This window comes from Polypterus senegalus, chromosome 12 (genome assembly GCF_016835505.1).
Source record: "Polypterus senegalus isolate Bchr_013 chromosome 12, ASM1683550v1, whole genome shotgun sequence".
In the NCBI taxonomy this organism is placed as follows: domain Eukaryota; kingdom Metazoa; phylum Chordata; class Cladistia; order Polypteriformes; family Polypteridae; genus Polypterus; species Polypterus senegalus.
Genome location: NC_053165.1, coordinates 12671703 through 12685963, shown reverse-complemented (window position 1 = coordinate 12685963; position 14261 = coordinate 12671703). Strand labels below are relative to the sequence as shown.

Sequence of the window (14261 nt, the reverse complement as noted above, 5' to 3'; positions counted from 1 at the left end):
TCTGACAAAAAAAAAACAAAAACAAATTTTTTTCTTAGCTCTCGGAATGTTCGTTAGAACAACAAAGAAACAGACTTGGAAAGGAGAGCTCAGGTCATCGCTCCTCAGTGACGAGAACTAAAAGCAACCCAGAAATCAGAAAATGTCAGGTCATTATCAGGAGTAACTAGACAGGCAGAGTACCGTAAAATCTCATACATAATACGCACTTGTGTATAATGCGCAGGCTGATTTAGCCTCAAAATTTTCAGGCAAGAAAAGAAATTCCTATATAATGTGCACCCTTAACTCTTCGAGATTTTAGGATGGATGTTGACTTTCGGATAAAAGCGTCTGCCAAGAAAATAAATGTAAATGTGTGTGTTAAGCCTGCAGGTGGTGGTCCGAGTGTCCCCATTTGACAGAACTGGTATGTCAGCACACAGCAGTAGAACCTCTGATTGATTTCATACTTTTACCTTCATAGATTTTTAATATAGAAAAGACAGAATGTATTCAGAAATAGAAAGTAATGAGGTTTAATTACAGGTTTCTTTGTGGTTAAGATGGGCTTAGTTTAAATACAAGATACCAATGTCAAATGGCAAAAAACAAAATACGATGGACGTTCAAAAAGTTTCCACACTTTCTTTAACTTCTATTTATTAAGAATTTCAAAAACAAATGACATCACTTTTCTATATAGTCACCTTCCTTTGCGATTCCATTTTCCCAGCGTGGTACCAACTTTTGAATGCCATCAGCGAAAAATGTTTTTGGTTGAGCGCGTAGCCACTGATGCGAATCAGTTCCAGGGTTCCTTCTTCATCCCTTGTGGTCGTGGCTGTAGCTGGATGTCCAGAGCGCTCTGCATCCGTCACACAGTACGGCCATTTTGGAACATTTCAATGCACTCATAGACGACTCTACGAGAGAGAACTTTATCCCCATACTGAGCACATATGCGGAGATGAATTTGTGCTCCCAGCACACCTTCTGCCCACAAAAAGCAGATGACAGAACGCTGTTCCTCTTTATAAGTTTGGGAGCCCTCTTCACCACAGGGTGACAACTCTTATAGTAAACTGAATGGCAGCCGGCTTGCCAGACAAAACTGGTCACATGACACTCTCAGACACACCCAGTTACTACTCCTCCCACCTTCACCTCTTCCAATGAAAAGTGCGGAAACATTTTGAACAACTCTCATACAAGATGATAAGTTGGATCCTAAAGTCTGGAACACCCTAAATAGTTTTGGCTATGTTGTTGCACACTTTCATTAAACTAAAGAGCTTTAGTTTAATACGTATTGTTCTTCAAAATCCCTGCTGCTATGCAGTGGCTGACACTTCTGGGTGCATTCATCCTTCCCTCAGTTCTGACCATTCTCCCTGTCCCTGCCACTGACAAGCAGGCCCACAGTTTGGCTTCGGTGACACGACAAAAAAGGGAGAGCGAGTGTGAGACTCACTCGCCTTCAGAGCCAGCAAGTACAGTGGAACCTCGGGTCACGAACGTCTCTGAACATGTACAAATCAGGTTACAACCAAAAAGTTCACCAACATTTGCATCTGTTCACGACCACACACTTGGGTGATGAACAAGCCAGTTTCCCTTCCAGTTCGTACGCGCCAGTTATTTCCGCACGTGTTCAGTCTCCCCCTGTACATTCGCTGTAAACTCTTTATGCTCGATTTCGTTTCCCTTCCAGTTTGTAGCGCCAATGATTTTCCGCACGTGTTCAGTCTCTCCTTGTGCATTCGCTGTGAACTCTTTGGGCTCGATTTCGTTTCCCTTCCAGTTCATATGCGCCAATGATTTCCGCACGTGTTCAGTCTCTCCCTGTACATTCGCTGTGAACTCTTTGTGCTGGATTTCGTTTCCCTTCCAGTTTTGTATGCGCCAATGAGTTCCGCACGTGTTCAGTAAATTGTTCTCGGTCAGACAAGCATCGCGCAGAGGGACTTTACCTCAAAACTGTTATCTTCCTCTCTACACAGCTTCCTGCTCAATTCCTTCATGCCAGAACTCGACTCATACAAGGTTAGTTTTCTTGGTTGTTTATGGTTAGTTTTTGTATAAATTAAGGATGTTTCAAATTTTCATTATTTTCCCTGCGCTTTAAACTCATTAAAAAAAAGTGTTTACAGCGAGCGGTTCGTAAGGCTGTAGCGTGAACTCCTGCAGTGTTAGTTTTCTGTGTTATTCAATGTTTTTACATTTAATTTACTATTACACTGTACATTCTATGGTGTAATTAACTATTTTGTGCTTAAAAATCTTTAAAAAAAAATATTTACATACAGTTCGTATGGTCCGGAATGGATTAATTATATTTACATACAATCCTATGGGGGAAATTAGTTCTGGTCACGACCAAATCGGGTTGCGACCAGAGTTTTGGAACGAATTATGGTCATGACCCAAGGTTCCACTGTATAAAAAAACCGGACAGGATGTGAGAACGCCATTTCGAAAATAATGACAGAGTCTGAGAAGCAGGCTTTATGAGAATGTACTCGAGTGAGGAACTGCCGGTAACACAAAAAGACAAATGCAGAGGAAACACAGCTGAAAGTGCACACAGGGCAAGAGACAGCAAAGATTTTTAAATTATCCTGTCAGCCGTGTTCTGGGGCGGAGTGGCGGCTCTGAGGTTAGGGACCTGCAAGTAGGGGCCTCAAATTGTATAAATGGCAGAAGTGACTCCAATCCGTTGGGCCCATGAGCAAGGCCCTTAACCTGCAATTGCTTTGTCCTAGGTAAGATGCTAATCTGCATTTTAACCCTGCAAGTAGGCCCTCCAACCTGAAAGGAAAACCTGGGGGTCTGGTGGCAGGACTGGCACTCCAGCCACCATAAACAAAACCTCCCACTGTTCCCACTAGCGAGGTGCTGAGGTGTCACTCACTGCATGGCTGCACTTGAGTCCTAATCTGGGTTGCTGAGGTGCTTTGTCATGTGGTGGGTGTATCAGCGCCTGCTCCTAACCTTCTCTGTCTTGCGTGGCAAGTTTCTAATAAATTTGTAAACCTTTATGAAAACATTTCAACGTTGTCATCTTGAGTTATTGAGTGTAGATTGATGGGCAAATATGGAAAAAAAATTATCCATTTCAAATTAAACATACAGCTCAGTAAAGTCAGCAGAAAGTGAAGGGTTCTGTAGATTTTCTGAATCCATTGTAGAAGATGTTTTTCGACTTCCTAAGCAGATAAGAAAAGTTTAGTGCTGTACTGAGAAATTTCCACATGTCGGACTGCAGTCATTTTTTTTTATGGCTGTTTTTTCTTAAATTACTGCCAGCTACAAAGTGGAGACACATAGTGGATGACAAAAACAATGACGGGCTGAACAGAGCCGCTTAAAGCGAGGCGTCCAGCAGTTGGCTACCATCAGAAAGCATGGCGTTTAAGAGCAGCGCTGCAGTCAGAGGTGACTCTGAATGGCTTACGTTCACAGTACCAATGAACCTCTAGACAATCCTAGACAACATGTCGTTTTTAAGAACATTTTCATTCAGCGGAGGTGGTCTTCTGCTGCTCAGACAGACTAAGCTCAACAGCTCAAATAATTAAGAAGTCGGAACACACAGGTTTAGTTCCAGAAAGGAACAGGAGAGCCGAGGACTTGATTGGCATTGAAGGAAACGGTCAGGGTCTCTCTTCAGATCATAGATAGGTGAACCCGGTTTGTTCAAATTTTTTTTTTCATATTATGAGAAATAATAATAAAATAAAAAGTTCCAGGCGTTTCTAAAATTACCATTGTCCAGAAGCGTAGGTTTTTGTTTTCTGGGTCTTCTCTCACTAAGTCTGCAATCAGCATCTCGAAAAGCCGCGTCAGTGACACCACAGTGTTGCTGTTGGTTGTCGGAACGAGTTCCTGAAATAGATTAAAATATGAAACTGTCACACAGGAATATGGTATTCAATTCAAATAGTTTTTTACAAAAAGAAACATTTGCACAATTTTATTGTTGGGTGTTAAGAAAAAAAAAAAAAACAGTTTGAACAAATCGCATAACTCATTTAAATGAATTATTTTTACATTTTCCCTGAATCTTATTTCAGTACTACAGAAATCCATTCTGTTTTAATTCATTCGGATTATTATTAATATATTTCCCTTTTGCAGTCCAGTTCTTATTATGGAGCCCCGTACGGTTTTCCTGGCGTACATTTCAGTGAATTTCAGGTGTGCGTTAAAAGCAATGAACCAGAAGAGTAACTAGTTGGAAGACCACCACAGTCGAATGGTTCTTTTGGGGAGTCCTAAAATGAATTTCAAACATACGAGAAGTTACGAGAAAGGACTTATGGAATTTTTTTCCAAGAACATGATATTCTGGAGTCAGTCAGTGGTGGAAATGTTAATAGAAGGAAAGGCAAGTTTAAAATCTAGTCGGGAACTCCACTGAACAGCACAGAATGGACTGAAACTAATCGGCTGGCAAAACGTGACTGGTCCCAGTTCACTAAACCAGGGCTTGCCATTGCTGGGTCCTGGAGGACCACCGTGGCTGCAGGTTTTCATTCTGACCCCCTTTTTTTTTAAATGGGTGCCATGTTTCTGCTGCTAATTAACTTCTTGTGAATTCATTTTAATTGAATTGCTTTTTTAAGATTTGTTCCTCTGAATTTCTTCATCGTTCCACTAGAGAAGATTATTTAAAGCTTGGCCAAAATACACTGAAATATTCATTGCACTTTTGAGGCTTTCTCAAATATGTGCTTTTAGTAAACTGCAATATGAAACAGTCATGTAGAGCAGGGGTCTCCAAATCTGGTCCTGGTGGGCCACAGTGGCTGCAGGTTTTTATTCTAACCCTTTTCTTAATGAGTGACCTGTTTTTGCTGCTAATTAACTTCTTTTGTATTCCTTTAAATTGACTTGTTTTTTTAAGATTTCTTCCTCTGAATTACTTCATTTCTTTCCTTAAGTGGTCCCCAAACAGAAATGAAATGTGAAGTGAGTGAGCCAAGAGAAGACCAACTCAGTCAGGGCCTCAAACTCCAACCAATTACTTAATTAGGCTCAGATTCTTGTCATTAATTAAACCCGTTTCTAAATTCCATGGCTTGTTGCTGCTCTTGTGGTGCAATAGCAGACATTTCAGAAATTGCTGATTTTCTCTTTTCTAAGAGCTCTGGTAAGATGTTTTGTGGACCTGAGCAGATTAGCATTCCTGAGACCTTCACCTTTCTTTATTTTCGGATATTATATGATGGACACCAGGGGCCTCATGTATAACGCCGTGCGTAGAACTCGCACTATAACATGGCGTAAGCACAAAAGCCGAAATTTGCTTACGCACAGAAAAATCCAGATGCAGGAATCTGTGCGTACTCCAACTTCCACGTTCTTTCGTTACATAAATACCGATCAGCGTGAAAACTAACGCTCGTGCACGCGCATTTTGTAACGCCCCAAATCCTCCCAGAATTACGCCTATTTGAATATGCAAATCAACATAAATCGCCCTTAAGCGCAGCCTTCTGTGAAAAGACAATGGGAAAAGCACGGGGAAAAATATAAGAATTTCAGCGAATACCAAGTGGAGGCAAAGGAAAAACATACTATTTGTTCAAATAAACCGTGGTATAATCAACAAAATGAAGTTGATCGAGTGACATTGACAGTGTTGGAGAAACTTGAAAGCTCACATTCACAAAATCGCACAGTGCCGGAAATAAAAAGAAGTCACATATCAAAGTTGCCGTGAAAAGAAGAGTTGTAAGCCCACTGTCTGAGTGTCATATGAAAGTTTATTAGGGTACAGAGAAAAAAGGCACACGGTGGGGAAAAAGCACGAAATGTCAACTTTAATCTCGAATTTTCCACTTTAATCACGTAGTTTATTTTGTCATTTAGTAGAACATTATAAACTTCATCTTAAAATCGTTTAATTAACCAGTTTCTCAAAATTACATCGTAATTAAAGTAGCACGTTAAATGCTTTGTTTTGTATTTGATCTTCTACTCGTATGTGATCTATGTGTGTGAATCACTACTTGCTTCTTAAACTGGCTCTCTTCCTCCAACTGGACACAGAGTCCATTACATTTGTGATATTACAGCTCTCTGAATAACTAAAATACTGAGATGTATACGTGATGTCATTTTCATGATGATAGGAGCTAAAGCACATTATTAAACATGTGTTTCATGAGCCTCGTGCTCATGACAAGCATTTATCTTTTGTCGAAATTTGTCGCTGCGTTTTTAGCTGTGTTGTTATTTTCTCTTTCTGTTTTATATTCAATATATATTGGCGTGCCGCCCCAAGAGTCCTTGCTTTTCTTTCCCCAAGTAACCGATCGCCACACAATCAGCTCTGTAATAGAAGTTAAGCCATCTGTAAGCTTAGCGCCGATTCTTCAAAACGTTTAAAGAACATTGAAATATCTTCGTAGTACATGTTTAATTATTCTATCCTTCACGACACTCCCAGTGAAGAATATAGATTATTTAAATGAAGTTAAAGTTTTATGTGTATAATTTAACAAACATATTTTGCTGCATTTCACCTTAAAAATGATATCGTCATCATATGTAAATACGCGCTTTATAAAGTGGCCCAGGTTGTGAGATATTATAACTGTAGTGCAAGTTTACAGTGGGGTGATTGTACTTATAAGTACAAACCGTTCTACAAGGAGCAATTGATTGAGTGCATTTAAAGTTCTTGGGATTAAACTGTTTCTGAACCGCGAGGTCCGTACAGGAAAGGCTTTAAAACGTTTTGCAGTGGCTGAGACAGCGTGTCCTTAAAGCTGTATACCGATAATTCTCTTTCCGATCAGCTGCTGCTGTGATTCACACTCAGATACAGTGATATAAATACTCCGAGTCGTGCAGTGAGAGTAATATGGAAAAAGATGATCCGCTGTGGCAACTCCTAACGGGAGGAGCTGAAAGAAGAAGAAGAAGAAGAAGAAGAAGTGAGAGCAGTTATGGTATTTGGAATACTATGGCTGTTCCCTGGACCATTATATTGTTACGAGTTAATTACAATCAGATGCATTACACTAATAAACAATATGCGGTTAGTTTCTGTGTATTTATAAAGCCGCGTCATGAAAATAATGAGTAATCACACAAGAACAGTAGCATTGCTTTGACGCTGGGTGCCGCCAGTTTGCAAAACCGAGCGGAGAACTTGCGTACACAAGGCATGAGGTACCGTGGAAAAGTGCGTGGCTTTACGCCAAGTGTAGGTTTTATACATCGCGATTTGAACGTGGAAAAGTTCTTACGCAACATTTCTGTGCGTACGCACCGTTTATACATGAGGCCCCAGATGTTTTGGCTCATCCATTCATAATAATAATAATAATACATTTTATTTGAAAGCGCCTTTCAAAACACTCAAGGACACTGTACACAGTAAAAAATAATAATAAAAGTAAGAAAATAAAAAGCAGGCAAAAGAGCAGGTAATTTACAAGATCACAAAAACATAAAACAGTTCCAAGATAGGAAAATGGAGAAAGTTATGTGGGATAAGCTATTTTGAATAGGTGAGTTTTTAATCTAGACTTAAAAGAGAGAAAGAGGTGATGTTTCTTATTTCAGGAGGTAGGGAATTCCAAAGTCGAGGAGCAGAGCAACTGAAAGCCCTGCTCCCCATAGTGGCAAGACGGGGGACAGGGACAGAGAGAGAAAGAGAAGAAGAGGATCTGAGACACCGAGATGGGATGATGATCGGTACCAAATCAGAGAGATATGGAGGAGAGAGATGATGAATAGCCTTAAAAGTATACAGAAGTATTTTAAAATTAATGCGATATTTGACCGGAAGCCAATGGAGCTGCTGGAGAACAGGGGTGATGTGGTGAATAGAAGGGGTCCTGGTGATGATACGGGCAGCAGAGTTCTGAACACGTTGAAGCTTATGAATTGATTTTTGAGAAAGACCAAAAAGAAGTGAATTACAATAATCAAGCCGAGAAGTAACAAGGCTGTGAACAAGAATGGCAGTGGCCTGTGGCGTAAGAAAGGAACGGAGACGATTGATGTTACGCAACTGGAAATAAGCAGACCGAGTGACATTATTGATGTGTGAATTAAAAGACAGAGTACTGTCAAGAATGACACCCAAACTTTTCACACATGGGGAAACAGAGACCGGCAAGTTATTGATAGCAATAGAAAAACTATTAGTTTTCATCCATTATCCAACCTGCTATATCCTAACTACAGGATCATGGGGGTCTGCTGGAGCCAATCCCAGCCAACACAGAGCACAAGGAAGGAAACAAACCCTGGGCAGGGCACACACACCAAGCACACACTAGAGACAATTTAGAATCACCAATGCACCTAACCTGCATGTCTTTGGACTGTGGGAGGAAACCCACGCAGACACGGGGAGAACATGCAAACTCCACGCAGGGAAGACCCAGGAAGCAAACCACAGGTCTCCTTACTGCGAGGGAGCAGCGCTACCCACTGAGCCACCGTGCCACTCTTTGGCTCATTTTCTATCTCATTACTGTTTGGCAGCTAATTAAGGAACAAGAAACAATTAAGGGGTCAAGAGTAAGTCAAATAAAATAAATTCAAAAGCAGTTAATTAGCAGCAAAAACAGGTCACTCATTAAGAAAAGAGTTAGAATGAAAACCTACAGCTGCTGCAGCCCACCAGGACCAGGAGTTGGTGACCCCTACAACTAAACTGCATTGTGGTGTTATGGGTCCACAGCTCATTGAGCAAAGGCCATTTCATTTTAAATAAATGATCACCGTGCTCGCGGCTTAGCGAGGGGACGTTGGGCCATAGCGAGCCGTGGGGCGATCCGTAGGGTGTGGGCGTTTCTCACTGAGTGCACAGGTGAGGAACTGCCCACATTCGTGATTGTCCCATGGCTAATGCTGCAGCTGCTGTGGCCCTCGTCATTTTAAAAAGCGCGAGTCGGTTGTGGGGGGGGATGAAAAGAAAAAGGAAAGAAAGCAAAAGAGGACGGAGGTTACAGGGAGCGAGGAAGCATGCGGTGCAGGAGAGACAGACACGCGGTGCGTGCGTGTGGTGAGCGCGCGATCGAGCGCTCTAGGGCAGCTGTAAGGAAGCTGGGTGTTGGGCCTACACCCAGGTGTTTGAGTTGGATGTCGCTCCCGCTGAGCGATTATGTAGCAGGAGTGACCAAGGGAAGGCGACTGGCCGCAGAGAGGCTGCGGAAAGGCAGCGGAAGTCGGGAGACTTGGTGGTTGGAATCCCCAACGTGGGTGACCTGGCCGTTGGTGGAAACCAAGTTCTCCGAGGCTGGGATGAGTGCCATTCCGGAGCCAGGGATCGGGAGGTCTCCAGTCTCGAATGTGTGTTGTAGGAGGGCAGCTGCATAGAGAGTGTGACTCCTCTGTTGCGAAGCCTGGACAGGGAGATGCAGGGGAGTCACATGTTAAAAGAAGCACCGAGCTTATTTGTTGTTTTAAGACTGCTTCCTAAAGAAGATTTTGAACCTCTCGTTTTAAAGGATTGTTTTTTCTATTTATTGATTGTAACCTCCACGTTCTTTTATTGGATTATTTATTGAATGAACTGCACTATTTATTGGAACACTTTTTTGTTTTGATGGACAATTTTAAATAAAAGCCCTATTCACTTTTTGCACCACCCCTTGCTCAATTGTTTGTTTGCCTCCATTGACTAGCTCTCTCGGTTTCATTATCGACGGTGTTGGGTTCAAGGGTTCCCAAACAGCCATGGGAGCGTGGAGCCAGAACCCACATCGTCACATGCATACCAGGAAAAATAAATAGGTACTGAAATAAGAAGAAAAAAAAATCAATTTGAACGAATTAATAATTTGTTCGAATGAGTTACGTAATTAGTTTGAACGGATTTGTAATTCATTTGTAAGGATTTCATTTATATACTTATTTCTGACTGACACTTATGGGGCTCCATATGATTTTTAGAGCGTTTGTAGACACCTTTTAAAGAAATAAATATTAAAGACGCCGAACAAGAAGGCTGGCTCAGTTCTGGCTGCTGGCCTGCACTCTCTATGGGCCAGTGGTTCTCAAACTGTGGGTTTTAACTTAAACTACATTCTGATACTATAAAAATAAATATGGAGTGAGATAAATGTCGACAAAAGTTAAGTAGGTATAATAAAATATGCATCTATGATATATCATTAATTAAAAAAGAACAAATTGGTATTAGTGGGCTCCTTTCAAAAAATCGTTTGGGGGGCGCAGTTAAAACTGTTATGAAAGCTCGGGTCACAAATACTTAAAGGTTGAGAAACGCTGCTATATGAAGTGGCAGACAGAAGCCGGCCAGCTATGGTGAACAATGTCTTACAATGTCTGTATGACGCGCCTTCAGCACAAGGCCTTTCTGCTAGAAGGCTCCAGGAGGGGCTCTCCGAGGGCTTTTTTACCATTAGATGTTACAACATAACCTCTAGCTAGACTGATGATGCACATCAATATACCTACCCATATATATGTAGGTTTCGAGTTCCCTGACACCGCCATAATAAACCGATGACCTTTAACTGCCTTGAAAGGCCAATGGTACTCCTGACAAAGCTCGGTCCATAAAGAATAAGCATCTTACCTCTTAAACTCTGGGAAAACTTCAAATGAGAGTATAAGAAGGAATTTTGGACAAGAAAAGAGCTGCAAGGGTTTTCTATTCCTATTCATTAAACATTTGTAAAACAACATTGAGGAAAAATCTAAAGTTTCTGGGCTGAGATTATAAAACGGGGTTAATAATTTAATATATGACAACATTCTCTAAAGGCTGTATGAAGAGATGGAGGGGATGCTCATTCGCGCAAATACCCAGACCTGGACGGTTTTCACGTTGCCCGTTAAATAAACACGTATGACTTTCGGACCTCTGGAGAACGTGCAACAAGACATAGTCTGTGACTTAATCATAGCACCTACGTGCAGCTCTCAATACTCAGAGATAGTTGGCTCAGTGCAGACGCAGACCTGCAAACTAATTTTGTGAAACACCTACATGTTAGTGTTAGTCGGAGATCATTCATTGACCTCCTTGGCGTTAACCGTAAGCCCCTCTCGAATCAGAAATTGGTGCCGCTGTGTCTATCCAGGGCCAATGCTGTGAACTCACGGCGCGAGTGGCCTGAAGATATGGATTGCCTTTTTGTAAGCAAGCGACAGATTCCAGGTACCTTGCATTGCTTTCGGAGAAATCGAAGTGACGGAGGCACCATCCACTCAAAAAGTCCAAGGAGCAGAGTCCTGATCTCCTCACGATGGAAAGACTCAGGAAGAGTGTTCATCCAGGATTCAATGATAGGCATCCATCCCAGCTGAGAGGGCTCCATATAAATCATTCCACAGCGGCTCACTGTTGCGGGCTGCAGAAGACCAAAGAAATAAAAGTTTAGTAGAACACTCATCTGATAGCCACATAAATTTATTTGAATACATACCGAGGCCTGGGACAGGTCCATCGCTTCAAAAATCAGACTCATCTGAGGAGACATTTGGATAATCTCCCCACTCATGAGGCACAGCTACGTTTGGATAAAAAACAGAACTTGTCAATTCTAATAGTAACATTCTGCCTGTGGAATACATTATCATACACAGAGAATTCATGAGAAGAAACTGAAATTGAACAAATAATAATAAGGCAGTGAGGGTGGACAAGGATGGCTGAGAGACAAATAGTTCATGAGACACCAAAGAGAGGTTAAGACTATGAAATTTTAAGACAGCAGGGTTCCAAAACAGAAACAAAAAATAGAAATAATTTGAAAAGCTGTAAGGCCATAATCTTATATATAAATGTCCACGTGTGGAAGTGTGTGTGTGTCTGTCTGGCCCAGAAGGGAGCGGTGGAGTCAGGGTAAGGGCTCTGCCTCAGAGGAAATAGAAAACTCGCTTAACCGCTAATAACTCAAGCGAGGCCAGCACGTCAGCAAAATGAAACCTCAGGAGAAAAACAAAGTCACTTAGTCGCTAACATCGGCAAAACGGTATCCCTTTTACTTGTCCTCCCGCTGCTAATACACAAGTGAGGCAAGCATGCCAGCAAAACGAAACCTCCGAAGAAAGAGTCACTTGCTTAGCCGCTAATACACAAGCATGGCGAGCACATCGGCAAAGCGAAACCTCCGAAGAAAGAGTCACTTGCTTAGCTGCTAATACACAAGCGTGGCGAGCACATCGGCAAAGCGAAATCTCCGAAGAAAGACAGTCGCTTAGCCGCTAATACACAAACAAGGAGAGCACATCGGCTAAACAAAACCTCCGAAGAAAGACAGTCGCTTAGCCGCTAATACACAAGTGAGGCGAGCTCATTGGCAAAGCGAAACCTCCGAAGAAAGAGAGTCGCTTAGCCGCTAATACACAAGTGAGGCGAGCTCGTTGGCAAAACGTGGTTAAATCTCTTGGCACAAAGTCTCGTCTTATGGGACTTGAAAGTATCTCTCTGAAAAAGTCACGTCTTGTCCCAGGCTAAAAAGTCTCGTACCAGGATTTTTTTTATATAATAGAGAGATGTGTTGTCGATTAGGATTTTTACGGCAATTTTTGTCATATTGGACAGATGGTCTGCCAGCACAACGCAGAGTCTGCTGGAAGGTCTGTTAGCCAATTGGAAGTGATTGGGGGAGTTCTGAGGAGATCAGATAACAGTTTGGACTTATGAGCAAGAGGTGAAGCAAATGAGTACAGGGGATGAACTAGAAGAGGGGAAGAGAGGAGGACACCACATATCCCGAAAACAGACCTCAGCTGATAAATGGAAAAAGTAGGAAGTGGAAGGGTTATGATGTCTCGATCGAACGGGAAGGCACACCTCCAGCCATATCTCCTAGCACAGTTACACAACACTGACACCAAGGGGAGGAAAACATTTTAATATTTCATAAACATATGGAAATGTTCTGTACAATATTACGGTTTACCAAAGTTCCAAGCCTAATTCTCTCATTTTACATCTGTCAGGACTGCAATAACATTTTAAGTTAGCTGTCTGACTTCCTGAGGGCTTACATTTCCATTTTAGAAAGTGACTTCTCTGTGGCTATCTAAAGAAGAGTTATGGTGGCCCTGAATTGCAAATGGCATAAAAAGAATAAAGGTGATGAGCAAAAAAAAAAAAAAATCATAAAGTTAGTAGCATCAAGAAGGGGAACCTACAAAGTATGTGAGGTGGGGCAGCATTTCATCGTGTACTTGACAGAAAACATACACTAGATATGAATTTAACATTAGAGAAGGTTAACTTAATCCCATAACTCCTGGTAAATAGAAGACCCTCCGAGCTTAAACATCTGTTAAGAAAACAGCTTTCTCCCACCTTTTTATTATCATCCAAGACGGTGTTCATGCTCTCAATCCACAAAGTATCAATTGGTCCGTCAAAAACAACCCACTTGCGGTCGGGAGTTTCTGCTGAAGCAAACTCTCGGAATGTGTTAGCGACAATTCCATCAGTCCACTGTAGAACAAGCAAAATGGAGTTATTTGTATAATTCTTGACCTTTTAAATGAGACATGCATTGTCAAAAAGACCAGTTACGGACTTCTAAATATTTTTCTTACATAAAACCTAAATTTCTATTTGAGGACACAAAGCACAGAACACACCTTGGTCTCCCATCTTCCACCATACATAGTGCTTCAAAAAATATGACGGCAATCCATTATCTGGAACCGTTTATTATTATTATTATCATCTTTTTTTACTCAGTTTGTGCCCGTTGCTTTAAATTGGGAACCCACCAGGTTCCTTAGGACTTATTGCATGATGGTCAGGACTTTATGAAGCAGGTGGGCAGTTCTGAGGATGATGATTTTCTGAACCTGAGCAGCACTTGCTTTACTTGACAGTTCATTGAGATATTTTTGGAGACCTAGTTGGACAGTTTCAAGTATTTCCATTACAACCAGAATTACATGAGGCTTTCTGTTCCATACATGCAAAATCTTAATCTTGAGGTCTTTGCATTTACTTTGTTTTTCTACTGCTGAGACATCATGTCCGGTGTGGAGGCTCCAATGGTACATTCGGTGTTCACAGCCATATCACACATATTCCTGTTCACGGTCTACACAACAGACGTCCAGCACAATACCAGCACTTGCCATCTCCAGAAATTCTCAGATGACTTATAATTGAGATGAGTCGGAGAACAGGGAAGTCGTGGAGGACTCAGTCTTGTGGTGCGGGGACAACAACCTGCAACTCAACATCAGCAACACAAAAGAGCTGGTGGTGGACTTCAGGAGTCTCTGAGACCAGTTACCATTCAGAAGTGGTTCAGAGTTCAAAGTAC

At 41.7% G+C, this 14261-nt stretch overlaps 1 protein-coding gene across 1 annotated transcript in view; it reads right to left on the bottom strand.

The window, feature by feature from the left end:
* dnah12 (dynein, axonemal, heavy chain 12) overlaps window positions 1-14261 on the bottom strand; it is a 192529-nt gene that overhangs the window by 98367 nt on the left and 79901 nt on the right. Inside the window, exons 33-36 of the mRNA XM_039771336.1 lie at window positions 13283-13423; window positions 11406-11489; window positions 11142-11330; window positions 3748-3867 (exon numbers count right to left, since the gene is read on the bottom strand). Coding sequence (XP_039627270.1) covers window positions 3748-3867; window positions 11142-11330; window positions 11406-11489; window positions 13283-13423 — 534 coding nt within the window. The remainder of the gene's footprint in view (window positions 1-3747; window positions 3868-11141; window positions 11331-11405; window positions 11490-13282; window positions 13424-14261) is intronic.